Source organism: Rutidosis leptorrhynchoides, chromosome 8 (assembly GCF_046630445.1).
Source record: "Rutidosis leptorrhynchoides isolate AG116_Rl617_1_P2 chromosome 8, CSIRO_AGI_Rlap_v1, whole genome shotgun sequence".
NCBI lineage: Eukaryota > Viridiplantae > Streptophyta > Magnoliopsida > Asterales > Asteraceae > Rutidosis > Rutidosis leptorrhynchoides.
In genome coordinates this window covers 5,326,293-5,351,321 of record NC_092340.1, presented here as the reverse complement: position 1 = coordinate 5,351,321, position 25,029 = coordinate 5,326,293, and the positions used below count along the sequence as shown (strand labels likewise).

General features: G+C 32.7%; 5 protein-coding genes across 8 annotated transcripts; 3 read left to right on the top strand and 2 right to left on the bottom strand.

Moving 5' to 3' along the window:
* Positions 1-1,869: 1,869 nt before the first annotated feature.
* Positions 1,870-9,811, top strand: LOC139861821 (cleavage and polyadenylation specificity factor subunit 2). The gene is made up of 18 exons (XM_071850344.1): positions 1,870-2,132; positions 4,963-5,131; positions 5,252-5,348; positions 5,467-5,593; positions 5,688-5,803; positions 5,928-6,022; positions 6,115-6,266; positions 6,352-6,409; positions 6,480-6,587; positions 6,916-7,153; positions 7,255-7,436; positions 7,538-7,630; positions 7,751-7,849; positions 7,985-8,116; positions 8,206-8,250; positions 8,436-8,603; positions 9,318-9,392; positions 9,529-9,811. Exons 1-18 carry the CDS (start codon positions 1,984-1,986, stop codon positions 9,628-9,630), a joined length of 2,205 nt encoding a protein of 734 aa, XP_071706445.1. The 5' UTR covers positions 1,870-1,983; the 3' UTR covers positions 9,631-9,811.
* Positions 9,812-10,582: 771 nt separating this feature from the next.
* LOC139862431 (large ribosomal subunit protein eL36y-like) lies at positions 10,583-12,372 on the bottom strand. 3 transcript variants are annotated; one of them, XM_071851031.1, is made up of 4 exons: positions 12,328-12,372; positions 11,801-11,905; positions 11,131-11,330; positions 10,583-10,799 (listed from the first exon to the last, which is right to left on the bottom strand). In XM_071851031.1, exons 2-4 carry the CDS (start codon positions 11,900-11,902, stop codon positions 10,769-10,771), a joined length of 333 nt encoding a protein of 110 aa, XP_071707132.1. In that variant the 5' UTR covers positions 11,903-11,905; positions 12,328-12,372; the 3' UTR covers positions 10,583-10,768. The 3 variants fall into 3 exon arrangements, with proteins under 3 accessions (XP_071707132.1, XP_071707135.1, XP_071707134.1); XM_071851034.1 differs by having other exon boundaries at positions 11,801-11,908; positions 12,328-12,350; XM_071851033.1 differs by having other exon boundaries at positions 11,801-11,907; positions 12,331-12,338.
* Positions 12,373-12,785: 413 nt separating this feature from the next.
* LOC139862691 (uncharacterized) lies at positions 12,786-15,620 on the top strand. Its single transcript, XM_071851315.1, has 6 exons — positions 12,786-12,864; positions 13,571-14,280; positions 14,411-14,469; positions 14,735-14,863; positions 14,954-15,089; positions 15,217-15,620. Exons 2-6 carry the CDS (start codon positions 13,576-13,578, stop codon positions 15,514-15,516), a joined length of 1,329 nt encoding a protein of 442 aa, XP_071707416.1. The 5' UTR covers positions 12,786-12,864; positions 13,571-13,575; the 3' UTR covers positions 15,517-15,620.
* A 2,102-nt stretch (positions 15,621-17,722) lies between these two features.
* LOC139862545 (probable prolyl 4-hydroxylase 12) lies at positions 17,723-20,396 on the top strand. Of its 2 annotated transcripts, XM_071851160.1 has the most exons (7): positions 17,723-17,952; positions 18,352-18,471; positions 18,672-18,729; positions 18,817-18,906; positions 19,474-19,531; positions 19,612-19,781; positions 19,861-20,396. In XM_071851160.1, exons 1-7 carry the CDS (start codon positions 17,879-17,881, stop codon positions 20,233-20,235), a joined length of 945 nt encoding a protein of 314 aa, XP_071707261.1. In that variant the 5' UTR covers positions 17,723-17,878; the 3' UTR covers positions 20,236-20,396. The 2 variants fall into 2 exon arrangements, with proteins under 2 accessions (XP_071707261.1, XP_071707262.1); XM_071851161.1 differs by lacking the exon at positions 18,352-18,471 and having other exon boundaries at positions 17,725-17,952.
* A 463-nt stretch (positions 20,397-20,859) lies between these two features.
* On the bottom strand, positions 20,860-22,314 carry LOC139862125 (UDP-glucosyltransferase 29-like). Its single transcript, XM_071850677.1, has one exon. The coding sequence runs from the start codon at positions 22,312-22,314 to the stop codon at positions 20,860-20,862; it is 1,455 nt and encodes a 484-aa protein (XP_071706778.1).
* Between the last annotated feature and the right edge of the window lie 2,715 nt (positions 22,315-25,029).

The window sequence follows — 25,029 nt, the reverse complement described above, 5'->3', positions numbered from 1 at the left end:
ATTAGTGTTATTATTGAGATGAATGTTTCAAGAGTACCTTGCTAAGGTTAGCGTATGACCCATTTTGCTTTAGTTTACTTTTAAATCTCTATTAGTGTAAAAGTCTATCAAGAGTACCTTGCTAAGGTTAGTATACTTTTTAAATCTTCATCAATGTAAAAGTTGAGATCAATGCTTCAATAGTACCATGCTTTAGTTTACGTTCAATTTTGGGAAAACGCGACTTAATCTAAAGTTTGATGTGTAATTGAGTTAACTTCATATTCATTCTCTGTAACTTCATCTTCATTGTTTTCAACTTTATATATATTTATTCGGATGTTTGACGATGTATATTGTCTTGCATAAATGGGTTGTTGTTATTGATATTAATAAATCCTGTAGATATTCAATTATTGTTTCAATCTTGCATATGCAGATCATTATGTTTCTTACTGGATTTATAGGTTATGGTGAAGCTTCTTTATATGCATTTCATTAATTTAGTGTTCCTTTACAAACTCGTGATTTTACGGGTCTCTTCAATATAAATAACTATTAAATAAGATAAATTTAATAGTAACATCAAAGAATAAAATTGGAAAAAGAAACATAAGGAGTAATTAACAAGAGAGAGTTAAAATGGAAATTAAAAATTTGGCAAATAAATGGAAAAATAAAAATTGAGAGGAAGAACTACAAAATAAGAAAAGTTGAAACAGTGTAAAACGAAAATTTCAAAAAAGAGGGGAAATCGAAATCAACGAATATACGCGTTGTAGGATCGTTTTATGTACACGAACATGTACACGATATAAGCTCATTAGTTCCACAATACTCAAAGCTCATGAAACTCAAATATAACAGTTATTTAAGCCGAAGATAATTACATCAGACGTTTCAAATCAACGAGTTTTTCTTATCTTTTATACCACTCGTAAATTAATAATATTAGATTTTTCTCCTCTTTAAGTTCCAAGCAATCTAGAATATAAAAATTTATATTAATCAAAGAAATTTTTTTAATGTGTTGTTCATGAAAAGTGATAGTGATATTATTAGCATTTATTTGAATTATTGATTTATTCGCACATGAGAGTGTATGTTGCTATTGTTATATTTGTTAATTCAATCAATATAATATTTATCTTAATCTTAATCTCAATAATGCATAAAATCACATTTAATAGTTAAAAAATAGGGACAAATTAAATATCAAAATGTAATATAATTTATAGATTTATAAATCCTATTAGAAATGAATGAATTATTATTAATTATTGAAGTTGTGAGGTTGAGCCTCTTAATTAATCTGCCAAAAATATGATGCTTAGATTTGTCGTTCAGATATATTCAGAATTCAATTCCGTTTTGTATGTCTCTCGGAATGGTTTAAGGATCAAGTTCCTGAAATGTGATTCGAGCTTCCTTTCTAAAGTACGTGTGTGCGTGACAAATGATCGATTAATACCGTGCATTTTACGTGTTCCAGCAGTTGGTGGTCTGCATCCTTTAGGGGAGGTCAGAAGTTTGACCCGCAACCCACAATTTCATTCTTGTCATGAAGTACCACCCATGATACTTTTATCACATCGCGTTGGGAGTTAAAGGGGATGAGAGGTTTTACGATCATGTCCCGTATGTGATTGATGCAGATTTTCTCTGAACACGCAGTTGAGGGCGACTATATCGACTGCGAGAGATAATTACGTGAGTGGTTAAATAAGGATCACTTGTCAAAAAAAAAAAAAATATACCGTGCGTTTTGTGGTTGATCCAACAACTAACCCCATTAAAAAAATTTAAATTTAAAAAATTTAATCTTGGTGAAAAGAAATACTCCGATGATGGATTACTTTTTTTCATAATTACGCAAGTGGACGAAATAACCCCTGGTTCTAAAACCCTCAATTTTTTCCCAAACACCATTCGAACGTTGCTTATTCTGGCACCGGCCGCCGAGTGAAATTAGAAGAAACACACGTCTCCGGTAGGGTTTGAAAGATGGGAACGTCGGTGCAGGTGACGCCACTGTGTGGTGTATACAATGAAAATCCGTTGTCGTATTTAGTCTCCATCGACGGCTTCAATCTCCTCATCGATTGTGGTTGGAACGATCACTTCGATCCCTCTCTTCTTCAACCTCTTTCCAGGTTCCTCTTTAATCACTTTATGTTTTTAATTATTTCGACAATTAACAACTTACAGCATTGAATATTGATGTATTAGGGTTTAAGTAACCGCTGCACATATGAAATTAGGGTTTATTAACAATTCACCACTAACATTGTCCTTTTCTAGGGTCTAGGGTTTATTTCCAGTTTCATAATAAGTGAATGACATACTGCATATCATTTGAATACTATGGGTAGTCTGCACGTGTGTTAACTATGGCCAGTAGCCTATCTTACAATTGTTTGAATACTAGTTTATTCTTCATTCCTTTCCAAACTTTATTTGTATATTCACATTCAAAAAATAAAAAAGAAAATAGATGACTACGAGTGTCAGTACCCTTTTTTACACAAAGCACACTCATATCTTACACTAGGTTGCTAAACACGCAGTCTATCTTAACTTAACAATTCACCCTGTATTTCTAACCATAAAATGAATGTATGCCTTGGATTACTATAATGAAATATGATACCACATCACTTTAATGCCTTTATCCTTAAGATTCTTCCACACATCGTTTGTATAGACCATTGGTTAGAAGGACCATCATTTGTACAGACCATCGTTCTCCCATTAGGTTGCTAACCATCGTTTGTACACACATCGTTCTTCCACACATCGTTTATCCTTATCCTTAAGATTCTTCCAACTCCATAAGGATTCTTTTAGAGCTATAATCTACCGAAACCGTATGTCCTGCAACACTTCATTTCTTTTTGAAGGATTTTCTAACCCTATCTGGCCTTTTCGTTTACAAATCATCTTCCAAGCAACTCTAGCCCTGCCATTTTCAAGATGTCCTTGGCACCATAAGAATCCTTTGAAAACTCTTTCAATATCTGTTATAAGCAACAATTGGTAGGCTGTATACTGATACCCATTACACCTGCATTGATGTCAACACAGAAGCAATTAATTGAGGTCTTTTTGAAAAGGTAAACTCATGTTTCTCTAGCAGTTAACCTTATTTATAACTTCAGGTATAAGAAATTTACAATTCCTGAATCTGAGACGCTTGTCTAGCAGAGAGACACCCAAAAATCTCACAGGTAGGTTACCATCAGTAACAGGCATAATTTGTAGGATTCTTTGCTTCTCAGATTCAGGCACACTTCCTAAGAAAAATGGTACTTTTCTTTATATTTGGGTACAATCCAGAAACAACACTAAAGTCATCTAAAGTCTTTTTAATGACTGCCATAGAATCAATATTACCATGACACAACATTAATAGGTCATCTGCAAAGCACAACTGTGACATTCCAAGGTTTTTGCATCCTTACTGATATTCAAAGCCTTGATTTTCTTGAATACTAGCAATCATAAGCAGATTCAACACCTTTTTAACAATTGTGAATAAGTATGGTGAAATAGGATTGTCTTGTGTCAATCTTCTCCCTCCCTTCAAAAATATCGATGGATTTCTCCATCGATGGATCATTTCGATCCCTCTCGTCTTCAACCTCTTTCCAGGTTTCTCTTTCATCACTTTCTGTTTTAATTATTTTGATAATTAACAACTACAGTATTGAATGTTGATGCATTAGGGTTTTAGTAACTGCTGCACATATGATACTAGGGTTTATTAACAGTTCACCTCCTACATTGTTCTTTTTTAGGGTCTAGGGTTTATTGACAGTTGCATAGGATTCCCTAAAATATTTTTTAAGGGTTAAATGATATATTAGAATTCAGAAAACAACCAAAGAGACGGTAAATGAAACGTCTCTTCCAACATATAAACGTAGATTCAAATGAATCATCTAATAAACAAGAGAATTTATTTGATACCTACAACAATTCATTCCATGATAGATGAATGACATATCAATATGTGTTAAGCAGTCCCATTTTTCATGACCCGCTACCCACACATCGACATACATTCATTACCGTGTTAGGCATACTGCAGATGTCTTTCACCCATTTGAACCCTCAAATTTTTGCAACAGTCATTAATGCACTTGACCTTTAAGCTCACTAGTTTGACCTTTTGTCACATATAATACACCACAACAGCTAGAATATATTTATTGATTACACTCCAAATTTTATTTCTGAATGGGTAGTCTGCATGTGTTTTATCTATGACCAGTAGCCTATCTTACAATCCTTTGAATACTAGTTAGTTCTTAATTCCTTTCCAAACTTTATTTGAATATTCACATTAAAAAAAAGATGACTACAAGTGTCAGCACATTTTTCACACAAAGCATATTCAAATCTTCCATTAGGTTGCGAAACATACAGTCTTTGTAAAGTTAACAATTTACCTTGTAATCCTGTATAATCATAAAATAAAATTATGCTTTGGATTACCATAAGGAAATATGATACCACCTAACTTTAATGCCTTTATCCTTAAGATCCTTTCACACTTCGTTTGTACAGTTTTCCATTTTTTTCCATTTTTTGAAACCTAAACCACCTCATCTTTCCTTGTAACACCTAGCTCTGGTACTTTAACCGTTTGAAGCATTGGAAATCTTGTATACTATTTTAGCTTAACAACATTAACCCATTTGACCCATAAGGGTTCTTTTTGAGCTATAATCTACCGAAACTGTATAACCACCAACACATCATTCCTTTTTGAAGTATTCCCTAACACTCTCTGGCCTTTTGTTTTACAAATTATCTTCCAAGCAACTTTAGCCTTGCCCTTTTTAAGATGTTCTTGGCACCATAAGAATCCTTTGAAAACTCTTTTAATTGTCAACTATAGCATCCTTAATCTCTTTTTCATATACCTTAATTATGATGTGATATGTTGTTTAAACGAAATATTGTTATGATCTGTCACAGGGTTGCTTCGACGATAGATGCTGTGTTGTTGTCATATTCAGATACACTACATCTTGGTGCTTTACCATATGCCATGAAAAAATTTGGACTTAATGCTCCAATTTATGCAACCGAACCTGTATTCAGATTAGGGCTATTAACTATGTATGATCATTATCTGTCTCGCAAGGTAAAACATCAGCCCCTGGATCTTTTTGCAGTATGATATTATATTATATTATCATTATTAGTCCTTTTTCTTTTATGGTTTTACCTCATTTTCTTGACGGCACTTTTTATCCTTCTGCAGCAAGTATCAGATTTTGATTTGTTCACACTGGATGATATTGATTCTGCTTTCCAAAATGTGACAAGATTAACTTACTTTCAGAATTGTCATTTGTCCGGTGCGTACCTCCATCCTATATTCTAACTTTAGAAAATAGTATTTTTTTTTTTCCTATAATGAATTGGTAAGTTAATGTTCTTTTATTATCTATTTGTTTTATTAATTAATAATATCAGGAAAAGGGGAGGGTATAGTGATTGCACCTCATGTTGGTGGTCATCTATTAGGAGGTACTGTGTGGAAAATAACTAAAGATGGAGAAGATGTTATTTATGCTGTTGACTACAATCATCGTAAAGAGAGGTCATCCCCTTAAAAACTGCATCTACGTATTCATATAATATTTTTAAATTCAATGTTCTTAGTTCTTACATAATTGCTACTGTAATTTTTTCAGGCATTTAAATGGAACAAATTTAGAGTCTTTTGTTCGGCCTGCTGTTCTTATAACAGATGCCTATAATGCTTTAAGTAACCAGCCTTCTAGACGTCAAAGGGACCAAGATTTTTTGGGTAACTTATATAAATAAATTTATGTTAAATAGAGGCATAGGTGTACTTTGTACATAAATGCCATCTCTACATAGAATTATGCAAGTTAATTATAATGATCATATGCTTTTAATGAAAATTTCAGATGCGATACTAAACACTTTAAGGGCCAATGGGAATGTCTTGTTGCCGGTGGATACTACTGGTAGAGTTTTGGAGCTACTTTTGATACTCGAACAGGTTATTCTTTGTTTTAACTGTTTTTATTCTGTTTGCGGAAGGTTAATAAGTTTGATATTATAATTTTATAACAATCTCTGTTGATGTTACAGTGTTGGGAACAAAATCATTTGACATATCCCATATTCTTCCTTACATATGTATCATCAAGCACGGTTGATTATGTCAAGGCTTTTCTTGAGTGGATGAGTGACTCAATCGCGAAATCTTTTGAGCATAATCGTGATAACGCCTTCCTTTTGAAGTAACAACATTTCATTAAATATGTAATTTTTTGTTCTTTTATTGCCAACTTACTCGGAATTTAATTACAAATATGTTGTTTGCAGGCATGTGAATCTTCTGATTAGTAAGAGTGAACTAGAAAATGCTCCAGAAGGCCCAAAGGTTATTTGAAACTGCAATTCGTATGATTAAATTATATTTATGATGTCACTGACTCTACTTTTTTTTATAGATTGTTCTTGCTTCTATGGCCAGTCTAGAAGTGGGATTTTCACACGATATATTCGTCGAATGGGCTGCCGATTCAAGAAATCTTGTACTTTTTACCGAAAGGGGTCAGGTATGTGCTGACGATCATGGCATACTCTTATTATAATAATTGTTGATTATTGATTGTTGAATTAAATGAAGGGAAATGCTTCAATGCAAAAATAGTTGTACATTTATAAGTTAAAAGGTAGTTTTTTTCATAAAAAATAAGTAGTTATTAGAATTAGAATGTACAATCACAATATGCATACACAAATTTGTTAATGACAATCCTTAAGGCTGTCATTAGCATTTTCCTTAAATGAATCATCAAATGTTTTATCCAATTTCTGCACTATAGCCTTTTACACTCTTTTAAAGAAAACAATATTGATTCAACTAGTTTGTTAAATATGTAGTTTGGTACACGTGCACGCATGCTTCAGTCAGATCCACCTCCAAAAGCTGTTAAAGTTACATTATCAAAAAGAGTTCCTTTAGTTGGGGACGAGTTAGCCGCATATGAAGAAGAACAAGAAAAGATTAAAAAGGAGGAGGCTTTAAAAGCCACTCTTGTTAAGGAACAAGAATCAAAATCAATCGTATCATCTGATGTTACCAAAGTTGACCCAATGGTCATTGATACTCAATCAGATGGTATTTTATCATGTTAACTTTGAAGTTTGTTTCAGATTTTTGGGATTATTATACTTTTAACTGAACAGTAAAGATATGCATATGTTAATTGTTTGTTGTAGCTGCTGGGGTGCGTGGAGAAGCGTATCGTGATGTACTGATCGATGGATTTGTTTCGGCATCTAGTATTTCTCCGATGTTTCCCTTTTATGATAACTCATCTGAATGGGATGATTTTGGGGAAATCATTAATCCAGATGATTATGTAATTAAGGATGAAGATATGGATATGGGATCTATGCCCGTAAGTTCAATTTGGTTCGATGCTATGTTTATGTTCATATTGAATTGTTTTTGTTACATATAGAATTATTATTTGGTTCTGATTGATTTTGTGTTTATTAGGTGGGTGGAGATCTTGATGGAAAACTTGATGAAGGTACTGCTAGTATGATGCTAGATACAACTCCATCAAAAGTCGTATCATCTGAACTTACTGTAAGTTTTTTTTGTGCCTAATTTTATCATTATAATCATAGTTTTGTTGAACAAAGTGAACTTATAATAAAGTTTTCAGCTTTGATAATTTATGTTATATTAAGATTCTTTGTGTTTCAGGTCCAAGTAAAATGTTCTTTGGTTTACATGGATTTTGAAGGGCGTTCTGATGGCCGTTCAATCAAATCAATTCTTGCCCATGTTGCTCCCTTGAAACTTGTATGCATGTTCTTTTATTTTAAATTTCTTCTTTAATTTAATATAATTAGCAACTAACACACTAATAATAACACTATAGTACGTCTAAATCCTTTCGAGGAGCGTTGTTAATGAAAAATACTTTTTCTTGATTAGGTTTTAGTACATGGATCAGCTGAGGCGACTGAACATCTGAAGCAACACTGTCTGAAACATGTTTGTCCTCATGTATACGCTCCCCAAATTGAAGAAACAATTGATGTCACATCCGATTTGTGTGCTTATAAGGTACATAACAACTTTAGGCGGATGTTATTTCAGACCAATTATTATATTTTAAACTGACATTTTATTCTGTTTATTTATGTAAAAATTAGGTGCGCCTCTCTGAGAAACTGATGAGCAATGTTCTGTTTAAGAAGGTGATTGCTGTGACCCTTTTGACTTTGTCTATCATTTTCACTAATTACATAACCGTCCTAATCCACTTTTTTCATAGATTTAAACTAGTTATCTCATAAGTCAAATGAATCTATAAATATTTAAATCATGTGTTTATGATAATCACTTTATTTATCCTTAATCTTTTGGTGTTTATCTGCTACAGCTTGGAGATTATGAAATAGCTTGGATTGATTCAGAGATAGACAAATCGGAGAGCGGGGATATGACATCACTACCCCTTTCGAAACCGGCTCCTCCTCACAAGTCGGTACTTGTTGGAGATTTAAAAATGGCGGATTTTAAACAGTTCCTTGCTGGAAAGGGTATCCAGGTACTACTTTGTTTTCAGTGTAAATTAAATTAGAGGAGGTGGGAATTTCTGGTTGGGTAAATGGCCAAAATGAGTTTGGGTCATAATGGGCTATTAGTACATGTTGGAAATAATTAAGAGGGTACGTACAACCACCATTCTTTTGCAAGGTTGTAAAAGTCACTCGTTGGGGACTAATTGGTCAAGTCGGAGACTAGTCGGACGTTGACCAACTTTGACTTTGATTGTAGTTAACCTTCTTTAACTGAATAAATTCGACTTTGGATGAATAAATCCGACTCTGAATTAAAAAATAAGACTTTGAACTAAAAAAAACCGACGTTAAGTGAATAAATTGGACTTTTGACAACTTACTTCAAAATCTAGACTAGTCGGACTAGTCGGGGGACTATTACAACCATGTTCTTTTGTCAGTTTTGACATTTTATCCTTGTATATAGTGTGTTGAATATGATAACGTTTGGGAGGTTGAGTGGGCTAAATGCTTAAAAATATAAACTGTTTACATCTTCCCTGCTTACCCTTTTTTTTCTTTAGTTAAATATCTATCTTACCCTCTTAGATAATACATAACCCAAATCAACTCATTCCTAAGTGTACATGTTTCAAAGTTGTTTTTTGTAAAACAAGCAAACACCCTAGTTCCCGACGCATATTATAGTTTTAAATATATGGTTCATATATATAAAAAAAAAGTATGAATGGCGATTACAGGCAGAATTTGCTGGTGGGGCGCTACGTTGTGGGGAGTATGTGACACTAAGGAAAGTTGGGGATGCTACTCAGAAGGTACTATTATTATTATGTAAACCAAATAACCAATTAACATTTATAAAGATGTCTGTTTTGATCAAGAAATAGTAAATAGTATATGATGAGCTAATCAATTTAATTCCTTTTTGTATATTTTAATTTTGTCTTGTAGGGTGGTGCTGCTGCTATTCAACAAATAGTTATCGAAGGTCCACTATGTGAGGAGTATTATAAGATTCGAGATCACCTCTACTCACAATTCTATTCACTTTGATATCAAATTTATTTAGGATTCATGCACCGTGTTGGAAAAAAAACATGTTCTTTGTAATTGGCTTGGGAGGCCTTGCTTGTTGACGAAAGGGAATGTTCTGTACTAATTCTGAGAGCTGATTGTACATTTAGATTTGTAACGTTATACAGTTTGCTTAGTCAGTTGTCTAATCTTATTTCACATTGCATCTTTATGCTTTTATTTACATACGTACGGAAACATATAAATTTGAGTTGCAGTTTAATATTTCGTAACAATTCATTCAAAATCGGTCATTCAAAATCGGTCAAAGCTCAACTGTTGAAAAGTATAATGAGCAATAATGCAGAGGTCTCAAGTGAGTAGCAAAAGATTGCACGGGATATAATCTTATTTTTAGTGTAAAAGCTCAAAGGTGTACCCACAAGAAGAAACAACGCTTTTGAACTGTATTTATGTAACAATGAACCACTTTGGCTCAAGTTTGTTTTGACTTATTGCCCAATTGCACGACCCACCCATTTGCCACTTCTAGTGTGTAGATTTCATCATCCATGAGTCACTGGAAGATTCGAGGTACTAAGATCAGTGTCGACCAACCAAGATCTTTACGAAGAATGCAAATTCTGTATGATGGTGCTTCATATTTGATTGATAATGATCACAAACATAAAGGAAAAACACAGAAAAATACGAGTAATTGATATTGATATATCTCATTAAAAGAGAGTGCACAATAAAGGCATTTTAGAAAGTTGCACAGATGTTCAAGACATGATTGATTATGTTTTCGGCTCATGTATTTTGATGCAAATTTTGCAGACATGTAGATGTGTTTATTTAGTTTATTTCACCTTTTGAGTCAAAAAAGGGGAAAAAATAAAGAAAAGCTTAATATGTAACTTGCGGATTCATCTTCGCTTAGTAAAAGCCTGAAGGTTTCATAATTTATTTTCACAGAGCATGCATCTACTACCCAATAAGCCAACAAGATTTAAGATAAAACAAAACATGTATCTAAGGGAAAATAAACTGGATTTTTTAGCAATTAAAAGCAATAACCATCAAGAAAACCAGGTCACTAAATTCATAAATGGTCGGGGAGTACATTATAATAAGATTCCTTAATGATTTTTTAATTATGAGAGCCGGAAGAGCTTTACTTCTTTTTCTCTGTGCCCCCACCAGACCTGTAAACGATATCACATACACATTATTAAATATTAATTATTAATGTAATTTAAAACAATATACAATCTTGAATCCATGTTTAACTTTAATAAGCTGACAGCTGACTATATGTTTATACAGCTCATCTAATTCTGATACTTCAAGTCAAGATTACAACATTTACGAATCCACATACAATCACCTCCTCAGTCCTAGTAATTCTATATGGCTGATTTTTTGTCTTCTTTTGCTTAACTTTGTTTTTAACTTTAACATGTATAATTTTTTTTTTAAAAGGAATTGTTTAATTTTTTATTTAAGCATATCAACTAAACTAAAATAAAAGGTTACCTCATCTTGCGAAGGACGCTAGACATCTCCTCTCTCTTCTTCTTTGCCCTCTTGTGAGTACCCAACTTTCGTTTGGCTACCTTTAACGCTCGCTTATCCTTTCCAACTTTTAGCAACTCAGTTATCCTTTTCTCGTAAGGTGCAAATCCAGCTACTTCCCTTATTAAGTTCCTAACAAAATGGGTCCTTTTGCTTGTTTTCTGTTAATTAAAAACAACACCATTTCCAATCATTAATATCTACTACCTTACATTCTATAGATTTCAAAATCTCAATAAACAGAAGGACTGAAACCAAGAGGACAACTGAATATCCTTTTTTAATAAAATATGTAATATTCAGTTGCAAACTTTTAGTACCGGTAAATTTCTGCATATTGTTGCTATCAAAGAAAGCATAAAAACTACTAATATATCCAAAAATTACCCCCGTTTCATCTATTAATTCCGTAAACAGTCTGAATAAACAAAGTAACAAACAACCTAAACTGTAAAAAAGTGATTGAAACAACTCAAGTTGCAGAAGCACATCAAGACTTTATTTCACATGCCAATTTCTAATACAAATTTCATCATCTAATTGCATTATACTTTTTAAACTGTCGGGTCTAAACATTCCTTATTTGTCAAATTTGCATAATAAGGAGCACAATAAATAAGCGAGAACTTACGCCTTTCCTATCAGAAGGACGAGGAGCTAACTCCTTCTTGGTTACAACATGTCCTTTGTTTAATCCTACAAATAGGCCTGAATTCGGCTGTTTCGGAGCCATCACCTGCTTTAAAAAAAAACATTCACGCCATTTCAGTTAATCAATTTCATTGATTCATTTATTTCCCTAATTACTTATATCCATTTCATCATTTATCTTGAAATCACTAATATAACTTCAAAACAAGGTTGTTAATTAAGCTAAAAAATACAAACATTTTAGGAAGAAAACGTACAATCAAAATTTAATAAAAAGTTATGATTTTTAATTTTTTATCATACGCAGATGAACTAAATGTAGCATTGCAACAAAGTCTTTAAGTATTACAATATCAAACATGTTAAATTGAAATTTAGAAAAAGAAGCATATATCAAATGCAACGAACAAAACAAGGTTTTTATAATACTAATACATATGAATTACATGTAACTAAAATACTAAAATCAAAAAAATATGCAAAATTTACAATGGGGGCGCCGCTTACCTTTTGTTTTCTTTTTCTTGTGCGAGATGAACAAAGAATGATTTGACAAGAAGATTAGGGTTTTAAGTTGGGGACTGTGATGGAGTTTAGGGGTAAGAGTGAGGGTATATATGTAAATTTAATTTCGTGGTCCAAACTTTAGACAGAGTCCATTGGACTACAGGCGAAAATTGGGCCCAAATAGTTAATGATCATGAGGTCCAAAACATGTGCAAACGCTGACCTGTATAAATGAGGAATATCCGCTATTTTTTTCACTTTTTTTTTTTTTGAAAGGCTTTCACTTTCTTTTTTAGAAATATAAAATATAAAATATAAAATAATCTTTTTTACATGTGTTTGTTGTGTTTGAAGTTGCGGAATTATACTTTTTGATCACTATGATAATATAATATTTTTGCATATATAATGACAATTATTATTATTATTATGTATATGTATATGTATATGTATATGTATATGTATATGTATATGTATATTCTGTCGTGAGAGGCAGAAAGCTCAATGCTTGCCGAAGCAGTTGACTCAGTTTCAAAGGTAATTTTCCAAAGTTATATTCTTTAGTTTATTATCTTTGAATTTTAAAGTTAATGATTAATGATACACCTTTTGGATTATTGGTTCTAATACCTTAATTTGAATCTTCCTTTCCTTTGTGTTCTATTATTTTATTGATTTACTGATTACTGATATGGGTTATGATTATTCAATTAAACTCTAAACTTGGTACTTCATATTTGATCTTGATCATTGTTTCTTGAACATAAATAGGTATAATCTTGATTTTTGTTTTTAAATCGAACTTTTTAGCTTGAGTTTGTAGCTGCAAGCTGCTTAATTCAAATCTTGAGTACCCAGTTGACTTCTGAGTTTTGACCCTGTACCTATTTGATGAAATGTCTTGATTTTGATAACACGTATATGATGAGATCACATCCATCTTTCAGCTTATGTGTAACTGAAATTTGCAATTAATAGTTAATCAATTTTAATTTGGTTATCCAATTTAATAAATGGGTGCTAGTAACTTTGAAAACAGCTACAAATTCATCCGGTTTTGGAACAGAAACATAAAAAAAAATCCCAACTTTAGAAGACCTTTATTATGTAATTTTTTTTTTTTTTTTTAACTTTACCAAATTAGGATTGAAGTAAAAGTTAATTGCTATATGTTTCTATGTGTTGAGCTCCATGAATTTTAAAAAAGTTTATCTTTCTTGCTGACATAGTTGTACTTTTGTAGCCACAATGTCAATCATATGTGGTGTCCCTCTTCTCGAGTGCGTTTATTGTATAGCTTGTGCTCGGTGGGCTTGGAAACGATGCCTTTACACCGCAGGCCACGATAGTGAGTCATGGGGTGTTGCCACCGCCGAAGAATTCGAACCCGTCCCTAGGCTTTGTCGTTATATTCTTGCAGTTTATGAAGATGATCTTAACTACCCTATTTGGGAACCGCCAGGTGGATATGGAATCGATCCGAATAATATAATCTTGAAGAGAACTTATAATGATACTCTAGGCCGGGCCCCACCGTATTTGTTGTATTTAGATCATGCTCATTGTGATATAGTTCTTGCTATTAGAGGCCTTAACTTGGCTATCCATACAGATTATGCGGTTTTGTTGGATAATAAATTGGGTCGAAGGAAATTTGATGGTGGGTATGTTCATAACGGGTTGTTAAAAGCTGCCGGAGTTGTATTGGATGCCGAAAGTGACACTTTGAAAAAGTTGTTAGAAAGTTACCCGAGTTATACGTTGACTTTAACAGGTCACTCACTTGGGTCAGGTGTGGCTGCATTGTTGGCCATGGTTGTGGTCACAAACCGAGATAAGTTGGGGAACATTGATAGGAAGAGGGTTCGATGCTTTTCTATTGCACCCGCCAGATGTATGTCACTAAACTTGGCTGTGAGATATGCTGATGTCATCAATTCTGTCGTTCTGCAGGCAAGTTTTTCTTACCTTTTATGCAATTAGAGATATAAATTGAGACAATTAAGAGCTTTTGTGTGGAACTTATTCTCATGATTTGTGGATATATGAAAATTTTAATCTTTTTTTTTCATTCTTGAAATAGGATGATTTCTTGCCAAGAACAGCCACACCGTTGGAAGACATTTTTAAATCTGTTTTCTGGTAAGAGATACTTGTTATGAATGGTAACATTGTATGTTAAGCGCACATTGATGATTTATTGTTATTTTGTTATGACCGGTAACATTGTATGATGAAAACCAGAGGTAGCAAAATGGGTGGGTTGGGTAAGCAGTTAAAGCAAGTTATTTTAAATTCAGGTCTGGTCAAGTTATTCCACCAACATCCACAGAACCATAACGTTTATGTTATAAAAACTACTCGTTAGTGATATAATAATAATGATCATGATTCTCTGTTTGAACAGTTTACCATGTTTGTTGTGCTTAAGATGTGTAACAGACACATGCACATCCGAGGACAGGAAAATCAAAGATCCAAGAAGGCTATATGCACCTGGTCGCCTCTACCACATTGTTGAGAGAAAACTTTTCAGGTATTATTATTATATTTATTAAAAAAAAAAAAAAAAAAAAAAAAAAACTTGTAAGTGACCGAAATCATATTTGGCTTAATATGATTGCAGATGTGGCAGGTTTCCACCTGTTGTAAAAACAGCGGTGCCTGTTGATGGAAGATTTGAGCACATTGTTCTTTCTTGCAATGCTACTTCTGACCATGCCCTCATTTGGATAGAGAGGGAAGCCAAAAGGGCGTTAAATGTGAGTATTCTTTACTTTATTATTATCATTATTATTATTATTATATTATTATTATTAATTATTAATAATAAAACCTATCTCTATGTGCAAAAAAGTCTGAATTTTTATTTTTCCAAAATTAAACAAGATTATGTTAGAGGAAGATCCAATAATGGAGATTCCTGCAAAACAAAAGATGGAAAGACAGCAAACTTTGGCCAAAGAACATAGTAATGAATACAAAGCGGCACTACAGAGAGCGGTTAGCTTGTCGGTGCCCCATGCTAGTTTACCTTCGGCGTATGGTACATTTCAAGACATCGAGGAAGGGGGATCTTCAAGCAGAAAACAAAGGCCTGAAGAAAGTTGGGATGATTTAATCGAGCGTTTATTTGACAAGGGAGAATCAGGCCACATGCTGCTGAAAAAGTCACATTCTATTGTATAAAATTTATGTAACATTCATGTGCCATGAAACAATTTGATGTTAAATGTTTGTGGTGTTGTATTATTCAATTATTCATTCATTGGTTCTCCCTTTTTGTTTATGAAGGTAGTGATATTTTCATTTTTCAACATTATCTTCATTGTTGGTTATTGGAGTTTTTACCATTGTTATTATATCTGCCTCTTTTTAAATTTAACTTTTTTGTGAATTAACTTAAATAGGGGTTTAGAGCATGCTGAGTAATATTGTAATCATTAATGTAGTTCCTTAATTCATGTCTAGATCGAGATATAAACAACAGAGATTGGATGAGAGAGCTAAATTATATTGATTGTGTAAGTGATTACAAAGTGATAGATTTATCTTGAACGTGTAAAGGTAAAATTACCAAGTATAATACAGTAATAATGAGGGTGAGAGGAGGTATTTATAGTCCTTGATACCTCCTCCTTACAATTATGTTAAAAGTGATAAAATGTGCATCATTAATTTAACCTAGTGAGACTTAACAATTAACGGTTCCTTTCAATCTCCACCTAAGTACGTACGTTTTCTTGGTGTGTTTTGTAGCTCCATTTTAACTACTGATACTCGCCAAGTATTGTCGATGAAATTCTCCTAGTAAATTGAGTCAATGGGCTTGCTCAATAATCATAATCATAATCATAATATTAAAAGCAAAGTTACGTACAGTCGTATACTTAGTTACTTACATCTAAATTTAGTATGGATGTAATATGCATAGAAACGAAGAGAAAGATAGTGATGACAATATATGGGTCTAAGATCGGTCTCTGGGTCACCATAATACCACCCCAAACACAAACCCAAGTCCAAGCTCAAACACTATGTGTATTGACCTTAGTTTTTCCTAAAGGGAAATTGAACAAAATGACCTCTTGAGATCTTGAGAGTGTTAGAGAATATACACTTGAAAAAATCGTAATTGTAAAAATGCCCTTTAAAAACGCACCACAAACCATGCTTAGTGTTTGGTGCCTGATGCGTGACCGAGATATTTACCGAGACAATCATTTTTCCCCGCAAACACGCATCAAGCACCACACACGGTGTGTGGTTCTCGTTGTGCCAGATGTGTGAATGATCGTATCTTTTGATTCGTATCTCCGATGTATTCAACTTTTTTTTTAAATGTGTATTTTTGACTCGATTTAGTCACCAAATTTCCGAAAAAAATAAATAAAAATAAACGGTGACTAAATTGGAGTTACGTCAAAGATACGATTTGGGGTGGTATTATGGTGACCCAGAGACCGATAAAAAGAAAATGATTCTCTCGGTGAAATTATCAAAAAAATATGCTTAGTGTGTAGTGCGTGTTTGCAAAGGAAAATGATTCTCTCGGTGAATGTTTCGGTAACATGCATAAGCATGGTGCGTGGTGCGTTTTCATGGCACATTTTTTGCAAGTATAATTTTTTAAAGTCATATTAGCACCGCTCAAGTGGTCACCAAGACTTCTAGCGAAATTATCGGTCTCGGGTTCAATCCTTGACAATGTACTCTTGAGCATAATTAGAGATTTACAATAGAAGGTGATCGACTCTATTTTTGAATCAACAGCAAGCGTTGATTTATTAGCGTCTTGACTGCCGTTTAGAGCCTAAATTGAATTCCATTGAGGATTTAAAATCCACGGAAATTTGATTCTACCATTTTCATGGCGTTATAATTTTATTTTTAATTTTGTTTTAATATTTTTTAAATAATTTTCCTACTTATTGGCCGGAGGTTCACTCGAAAGCAATCTCTTTATTTGTCGAATAGAGACATGGATGAATTTTTTTACTTTTGAGGTGAAGAAATCACTTGTTTTTATTAGGATTGTCTGCATATGGGTGTGTTTGAATGAAATTAGCTGGAGCTTATGGACTAGTGCTGGAGATGGAGTTTATTTTTAAAACTGGTAACTGGAGCTTATTATTTTTTTATAAGTGTTTGGTAAACTAGCTGAAGCTTATTTTTCAGTTCATAAGTTCTACTTTTTTTCATAAGCTACTAGAAGTAGCTTATTTTTCTAAAGCTTATGATTTTCATAAGCTCCATTTTTTATGTTTAACAAACAAAACTTATTACTTGAAAGTTATTAAAATCATAATCTCAAACTCTACTAAGCTCTTGCGCCAAACAAACCACATAGTTTTATCGGTTGCTAGTTAGTAATTTTTTTTTGTTACACTACCAATTTCCCTTTTCTAAACCACTCTATATTCCGACCACACTCCGGCGATCGGTTCATGTAAATAACGATATCAACGAAAATTGCGGATTGCTTAAAGAATTAACACTAGTACAGATTTACAGTTTTTTCAAAATCTTTAACACCAACATCTGTCTTTCCATGGCGAAAGATCTTTCAGTTTTTCCCGTCGTTTTAGCATTTACGCTCTGTATTTTCAGCTATCTTGCAGAAAGGTAAATAAATGCGATTTAACCTATTTTATTACTTCCCTAATTACTTTGAAATTTATACTCGTAGATCGCAGGTTGTGTATGTTCCAGCCTTTATTAGCTCCAGTGTATTTTTTGCATTCAATTTGTTATGTGTGTAAATGGCTAAATTGCTTTTGAGCCCTAATTGTGTGTAATTGGGGGAACATGAGAATATTTATTACTTGCGCCAATGTATGTATCTACAATCATGTCTACAAAAAGTGTGACTCGACTGATATACCTATGAAACGTGATGCTAGCTATTGTTTTGAGTCTATGATACGAGTTTACTTCTACTTATATGATGATGATTATAATTTGGTGGCCGCTTTTTCTGATCACCAATAAATAAATAATGTCTAAATCAATCTTTGTTTTTAGCCGAAAGGAACTACGAACTAATAAAGGCTTGAACCAAGAGAATGTTATACAGTTGATTCGTGCTCGTCCTTCTAACACAATTGATCCTTCACAAGTTGTTGAGCTCTCCTGGCAACCAAGGTCAGGTACTTTAAAATCTACGAATGAAGAGGATGATATTTACAACTTGTTTATAGTTCTATTATCTACCATATGAAAGTAGCGAGTACCTGATACTGTATATCATTTATCAAATTCCATTTGTTTCAGAGAGCAGGTGTACCTTTATATGTGAAGATTTTGTTTTTGAATATGCTATTGATATGTGTTTCTTTCGATAGGGTATTTATGTACAATGGCTTTCTATCTAATGAAGAGTGTGACCACCTGATATCTTTGGTATAACTATTGATTCATATATTTGTCTTGGGACTCATATTAATGTACCACTTGCTAGTGTTACAGAGTATACTTTTTTGGTTATAGGGAACAGGCAATGAAGACAAATTTAGCGGCAACAATACGACCGAAGTTGTGGAAGGGACTCCAAGTTTAGATATTTCTTTAGAAAGTGAAGTAAGTTCATTATACTTTTATTTTCAACTTTGGGCCTCAATAAGTGGTCAAGCAACTAAGTCCTTGTTTAGCATATTAGGATTGGTCACAATTGGTATGACCCAAGATATCCCACTTTCTGTTACAAAAGTTTTGCTTCCTACCCACCGATCTTTTGCTTAGCAGTACCAATGGTGCCATACCAACCATAGGTTATGGGTTCAAATCCCATTCTGTACATGTGTGCTAGTATTATCTGCTCCATAAAAAAGTTGGGCTCCCTTTATGACACCCCACAATCACAATTTGATTCCCTAGGCTGGAAGGGGCCAATTTCTTGTACCGCTCGGAATATACTTCATTGATTAATGGGTCAAACATGTAGCATTTTTTTCTTTCCAAAATAACTAAAAATGAAAGGGGTGGAGATGTGGAACAACATGTAAGAAGTTTATGCAAGTGTTTATAACCTCCAAACTTCTAATCAAATACTCGTATAACATATTATCAGTTCACGAGATCCAAAAAAAACTTTGAGAGATATATCCCTAATGGCCCGACCACATGTTGATGTTTCATCTATTTTAGGATGAAATAACTGCAAGGATTCAGGAACGGATTTCGGCATGGACTTTTCTTCCCAAAGGTATTCTTCCAATAATATCCTTCTTCTTTTTGTAATAATTACCTAGTTTAGCAGTTTTCTGATGATATGGTTATACACAGGGAATGGAAAGCCACTTCACGTTCTACATTCTGGACCTGAAGATGCTAAAGAGAACCACACCTACTTGGGTAACTTATCCATGCAGTCTGGTCAAACTACACTGGCAACGGTTGTAATGTATCTTTCAAACGTCACGCAAGGTGGTCAGATCCTCTTTCCTCGAGCAGAGGTAATACAAATTATGATCCAAATAGGTTATCATCGTTGTTGTTATTGTTGTAATCATTAATGGCTCATTTCAATTGCAGTCTGGAAGCTCGACACCAAAGAACAGTTTATGGGCAGATTGTGCAAATAATAGTCAAATAACAAAACCTAGTAAAGGCAATGCAATATTGTTCTTCAATCTCTATCCGAATACTAGCTTAGACCTTAGTAGCTCGCACGCTAGGTGCCCAATAACCGAAGGCGATATGTGGTGGGCCACAAAGATTTTTGTAGTTAAATCTGTGACCCGACTGAATTCTGTAACATCAGAAACCAGAGATGATGATTTATGCGCAGATGAAGATGACAAGTGCCCACAGTGGGCTGCGGTTGGTGAGTGTGAGAGGAACCCGATATTCATGGTGGGTACTGATGATTACTACGGAACGTGTAGGAAGAGCTGTAATGTATGCTGATACTGTCACCAGTTAAAGTAACTACACAAAGACATAGGGTTTAGGGTGGTTGTGTAAAAATTAAACGTCTTTGTAATCGTCATCCGCATTCGATTTTTTTATTAATAGCACTTTTTTAATTCGCAAATGATTGTGAGCATGCTCTTGCTAATAACTTGGGATCTATCACTATGCACTAATCTTGTTATCTTGTATTAACTTTAATATGGTTTTGCATCTAGATTATATTAGAAACACACTCCAGCAGAAAAAAAGATGAAAGTAATTTGCAAATTAGATGTTAGTTTTCGTTAAGCAGGACAACTGATAATATAGATGAATGCCTATGATTGGATAAAGAAATGAAAGAAATCAACATATTAAACATGTAAAATTACAAAATAAGATGAGAATTATGAACTTTAGTAGTATAGCTCATTTATTTTATTACTGATAGTTTGGCTAATAACACAAAAGAAGATAGCCTTTTCCTATCGGACAACATACTAAAGAAACAAGTACCAAAAAAGACAGACCCTTGAAGTAAAGCTTAACCCAAATTAAACCATAAACTAATTAATACTCTGAAGAACATATGTCACTCTTCGGTATGTTAACTTGTTGTAACCGATCATAAGAGATATGTCAAACTTCACCTTCAACGGTACAACACATATTCAACGCAAAAGCTTCGCTTTTAGTCTTCCTAATTCCAATCCTCTCGATACCACGTAATCTGGCCCCAATTTTACATAAATCAAGTAGCTCATCCACAACCACATCAATCTCCTTTTCCCCTTTCACCTTCAAATCAACACTCATTTTCTTAGCATTTTCCCTTACAACTTCACCAGCCTCACTAACCACTACACGTTGCACAACTTTCGCTACGTTCTCCCGTTTGAGCCGCCCGTTTCCATCCCTCAACACCTCTACACCAACCCCGACCTCAGCCACCAACCGAGCGTTAACCGGTTGGTCAAGATGCATAGGCATGGCTATTATTGGAACACCAAATTTCATAGTTTCCATCACCGAGTTCCAACCACAATGGCTCACAAATCCACCTAAATTTTTGTGTCCTAGTATCTTTGTTTGTGGAGCCCACCCGTCGACCAATAAACCTCTATCTTTCACCCTTTCGACAAACCCTTTTGGCAAAGCTTCTGAAGCATTGATTTGCGTTTCACTTTTTGGAAACCTTAAAACCCAAATGAAGTTCACATTACTAAGTTCTAAACCATATGCTATTTCTTCCAAATCAGCTTTAGAAAGATAATATTCACTCCCAAAAGACACAAAAACAGTTGAGCCTACGGCTTTTGTGTCAAGCCACTTGATCACCTCGTCACTGTTTTGTTTCGAACTTTTAGGATCCGCAACAAGTGGGCCCACCGGTACAATCCTTTTTTGTGTCAATTTTGAGAGATAATCAGCGTACTTGCCTTCGATCTCTCTAAAGGATTTAACAAGAACAATACTTGTTGAATCAAGAACACAACCCATGACACGATCTTTATCTTTAAGGTTATTAGCAGAACTTTGAAGAATTTCAGACACATTCTTATGTTCATATGCACGATAAAAGATTTTCGGAAAAGGAAAAGGAACGCCTTTTGAGTGATTCAAGTAAAGATGAAACATATTTGCTGCCATTGTAGTACTAGTGGCAATAAAGACAACAGAAGGTATTCCAAAAGAAGCAGCAGCCAATGGAGCCCAACATTGAATCGTGTCATAAATGAGCAAATCGGGCTTAAGCATTTTCAAAATTTTAGTAAACTCAGGGCGTGCATCGTCGAAAGCTTGTTTGAGAGTAGGCATAAGATGAAGCGGGAGACCATTGGTGGTATGAAGGTGAGGTGGGAGATCGGGCAATGTAGGAAGGTGAAGATTAATGAGCGTAATATTTTTCGGTAACGTTTTTCTGATCGATTCGAGGTTAGCAGGAGTCGAACAAAGGTAGATTTCGAAGTGGTTTTTGTTGTTTTCTTTTTTGGCGTTACTAAGCTTTTTGGCGAGTTCAAGAAAAGGAGAAATGTGGCCATGGCCTAACCATGGAAACAACAAAATAGTAAAGCGCTTTTCTGGTATAAACATCGTGAATATCAATAAAATTAAATTTTTGTGAAGTGAAGAAGAAGAATGAAGACGGCTGAAGAAGGTTTGAGTTTATATAGAAAATGCATGGTTAGTTAATCAAATATGTTATAAACTTGAAATATTGCATGTAATCTTATACTTATTTAGATGCATAATTTACGTTTATATTTTACATAATATTTTGTAGAGTGTACGTGTTATCGAAGTGTTGATATTTTATTATTTTTATAATGAATCAAACAGAGATATTTTCTAAATCAAAGCCAAAAATATATAATGAAGAGGGTCAGAAATCAAATCCCAGTATTAACTATAAACGGGTGATATTGTCTAATTAATCATACCGTTACAGCGGTTATTATCCTTAACCGGCCGTAATGTGAGTGAACGTTTGATTTTGATTTAAATCCTTTGGTATTTTTGAGTTTTTAAGGAAAATAATAAATGCAAAAGAATAAATAAGGGATGGTGATTAATTTGTTACGAGTTTTTTTTTAGAATTTGACAAACTGAACGAGAAATGCAATACTCCGTATTTTATCTCACACAAAGTTCTAAAAATAGAGTATCAATTTGATCCATACGAGTTTAGCGTAGCTTATATGAATATTATTTACCAACTTGTAGAATTGTGATACAAATTAAATTAAATATGTTAAATATGGAGTATATATACTCCGTATAATTTTAATAAAATATAATTATAATAATTTTGCTAACAACAACTCTTAACAACAACTCTTAAGTTGCCTTAAGTTGTTGTAAGCGTGTAGAAAATAATTGTACAATTTCATAACTATTATTAAAAAGTTAAGACTAACTACCACGTACAAATGTTTTCTGCACGCTAAAAAATCCGGTATGGATTTAGTAAAATCCTAAATATAAATCTAAATCTTTTATTGATCCCGTATAACTATAAAAATCGAATTAGCCCTTATCTTTTCATTAGAATTATATATATATATTTTTTTAATATAAAAGTTACTTGAGAAATATTTAACTCTAGGTTTTTAGCCTTTCAAAAATTATTTTTAATATTACTTGTAATTTGCTAAAAGAGTATTGTAGACGCCGTTACTAATGGTTTTTTTTGGATAAGATATCATTAATTTGATATTTTATTTTTCTTGTAAATGACTTTTTTTTTCCTCCGAACCTTATACACTTGACTTTTAAAGTATTTATTTATTAATTGACTATAAATATTTTTATTTGTATTAGTATACTAATAAGGTTATACCACCAATTATATTGTAATTAACTAGTGAAATGACCCGTGGAATCACGGATTTTGTTTTAATGAAACAGTTTAATGATATATTTTAGGTATTAAGTGAATTTAAACGCTAAAGTCATTTAGTTTAATGACCCGTCAGATTCCGACTAAGAAACTTCTCGTTGATTTTACAGACACATTGATGTACTTAACTTGATCGGAATAAACGAACTACATATATTCTGTCACCATCATCTTCCAATTTTCATCACAATTACTATTTTTCTTGTCATAAAAGCCTAGATAGAACCTTTTATTGAGACATGTATTTCGCATACATATATAACGTAATTAAACTCGTAAAGAGAACTCATATGTGAATTTGATTAATAATATAATAATAATTAATAATTAATGGTTAATGAGAGTGAATTTTTTTCTCGAAAACATGAAATAAATAAATAAGTAGTTTTAATTAATTAGTTATTAATTAAATTAATGACATCACCTTAAGGGCTTAGATTTTTTTCTTTTTCTTTTTAATTTTTTCTTAACAAGTGAATTAACTTAATAATAAAATCATCATTATAGAATTTTAATAGAAATATAGATATGTACATAAATGATTTCATAACACGCGTGATATTTGTATTTTAATAACTGATTTACTATCAAGCGTATAATAGCCTCTTATAACATATATATTGGTATAATAAAATAAAATTATACACTTAACTAATAATAAATATTTATGTAATAGAGTCATATTTGACACCATAACTATTCTGTTTTACTTCCCGTTGATTTATAAAGTTCATTTATTATTATATATTAAGTGCATATTATATCATAATTAATGTGTGATATTATATTAACATATCAACCATATTTATTAAATAATTACGTATAAGTTTTCGTTAATTATAATTTAGCTAAATGTTGACACACAACCTAAAAAATCTTATTTTATTACGTTAAAAAAAATAACATAATCAAGTTAGAAAGTATATGGTCATGTATGTCTTAAAAGACACATTCTTTAATATTTATAAAGTACTGAAGAAGAAGAATAATAATAATAATAATAATAATAATAATAATAATAATAATAATAATAATAATAATAATAATAATAATAATAATATACATGTACATGGTTTCCTTATTTAATTTAGATCATTTTTTGATAACATAATAATAAAAAAACTACTAATATAATCTATAGTTTTTTATTTATTTAGTTTTAATAATAATTTATTTTTATATTATTACGATGGTGTCACGTAAGCAAAATTTATATGATTTCGTCATGTAAGCAAAACAAACATTGTTTTATAATGTATAGAATAGAATAGATTAACAACTGAAATCTTTATCGTTAAACTGAATAAACTTGATAGTTATATATGTTGACTAGGTTAGTAATTCCGTTTTTGTTGTATTTTTTGATTTTTAGTTTCGTTTATTTGTTTTATCGATTTTTCGGGAAAAAA

Excerpts from the sequence above, each read along its gene's own strand:
- LOC139861821 (XM_071850344.1), top strand. The coding sequence starts at position 1,984 with ATGGGAACGTCGGTGCAGGTGACGCCACTGTGTGGTGTATACAATGAA. Across the intron at positions 2,133-4,962 it reads CTTCTTCAACCTCTTTCCAG|GGTTGCTTCGACGATAGATG; the intron begins GTTCCTCTTTAA and ends GATCTGTCACAG. Across the intron at positions 8,251-8,435 it reads GCAATGTTCTGTTTAAGAAG|CTTGGAGATTATGAAATAGC; the intron begins GTGATTGCTGTG and ends TATCTGCTACAG.
- LOC139862431 (XM_071851031.1), bottom strand. The coding sequence starts at position 11,902 with ATGGCTCCGAAACAGCCGAATTCAGGCCTATTTGTAGGATTAAACAAA. Across the intron at positions 11,331-11,800 it reads GTCCTTCTGATAGGAAAGGC|AAAACAAGCAAAAGGACCCA; the intron begins GTAAGTTCTCGC and ends TTTAATTAACAG. Across the intron at positions 10,800-11,130 it reads AGCGTCCTTCGCAAGATGAG|GTCTGGTGGGGGCACAGAGA; the intron begins GTAACCTTTTAT and ends TATCGTTTACAG.
- LOC139862691 (XM_071851315.1), top strand. The coding sequence starts at position 13,576 with ATGTCAATCATATGTGGTGTCCCTCTTCTCGAGTGCGTTTATTGTATA. Across the intron at positions 14,864-14,953 it reads GTTGAGAGAAAACTTTTCAG|ATGTGGCAGGTTTCCACCTG; the intron begins GTATTATTATTA and ends ATATGATTGCAG. Across the intron at positions 15,090-15,216 it reads AAGCCAAAAGGGCGTTAAAT|ATTATGTTAGAGGAAGATCC; the intron begins GTGAGTATTCTT and ends AAATTAAACAAG.
- LOC139862545 (XM_071851160.1), top strand. The coding sequence starts at position 17,879 with ATGGCGAAAGATCTTTCAGTTTTTCCCGTCGTTTTAGCATTTACGCTC. Across the intron at positions 17,953-18,351 it reads TTCAGCTATCTTGCAGAAAG|CCGAAAGGAACTACGAACTA; the intron begins GTAAATAAATGC and ends CTTTGTTTTTAG. Across the intron at positions 18,730-18,816 it reads GTGACCACCTGATATCTTTG|GGAACAGGCAATGAAGACAA; the intron begins GTATAACTATTG and ends TTTTGGTTATAG.
- LOC139862125 (XM_071850677.1), bottom strand. The coding sequence starts at position 22,314 with ATGTTTATACCAGAAAAGCGCTTTACTATTTTGTTGTTTCCATGGTTA.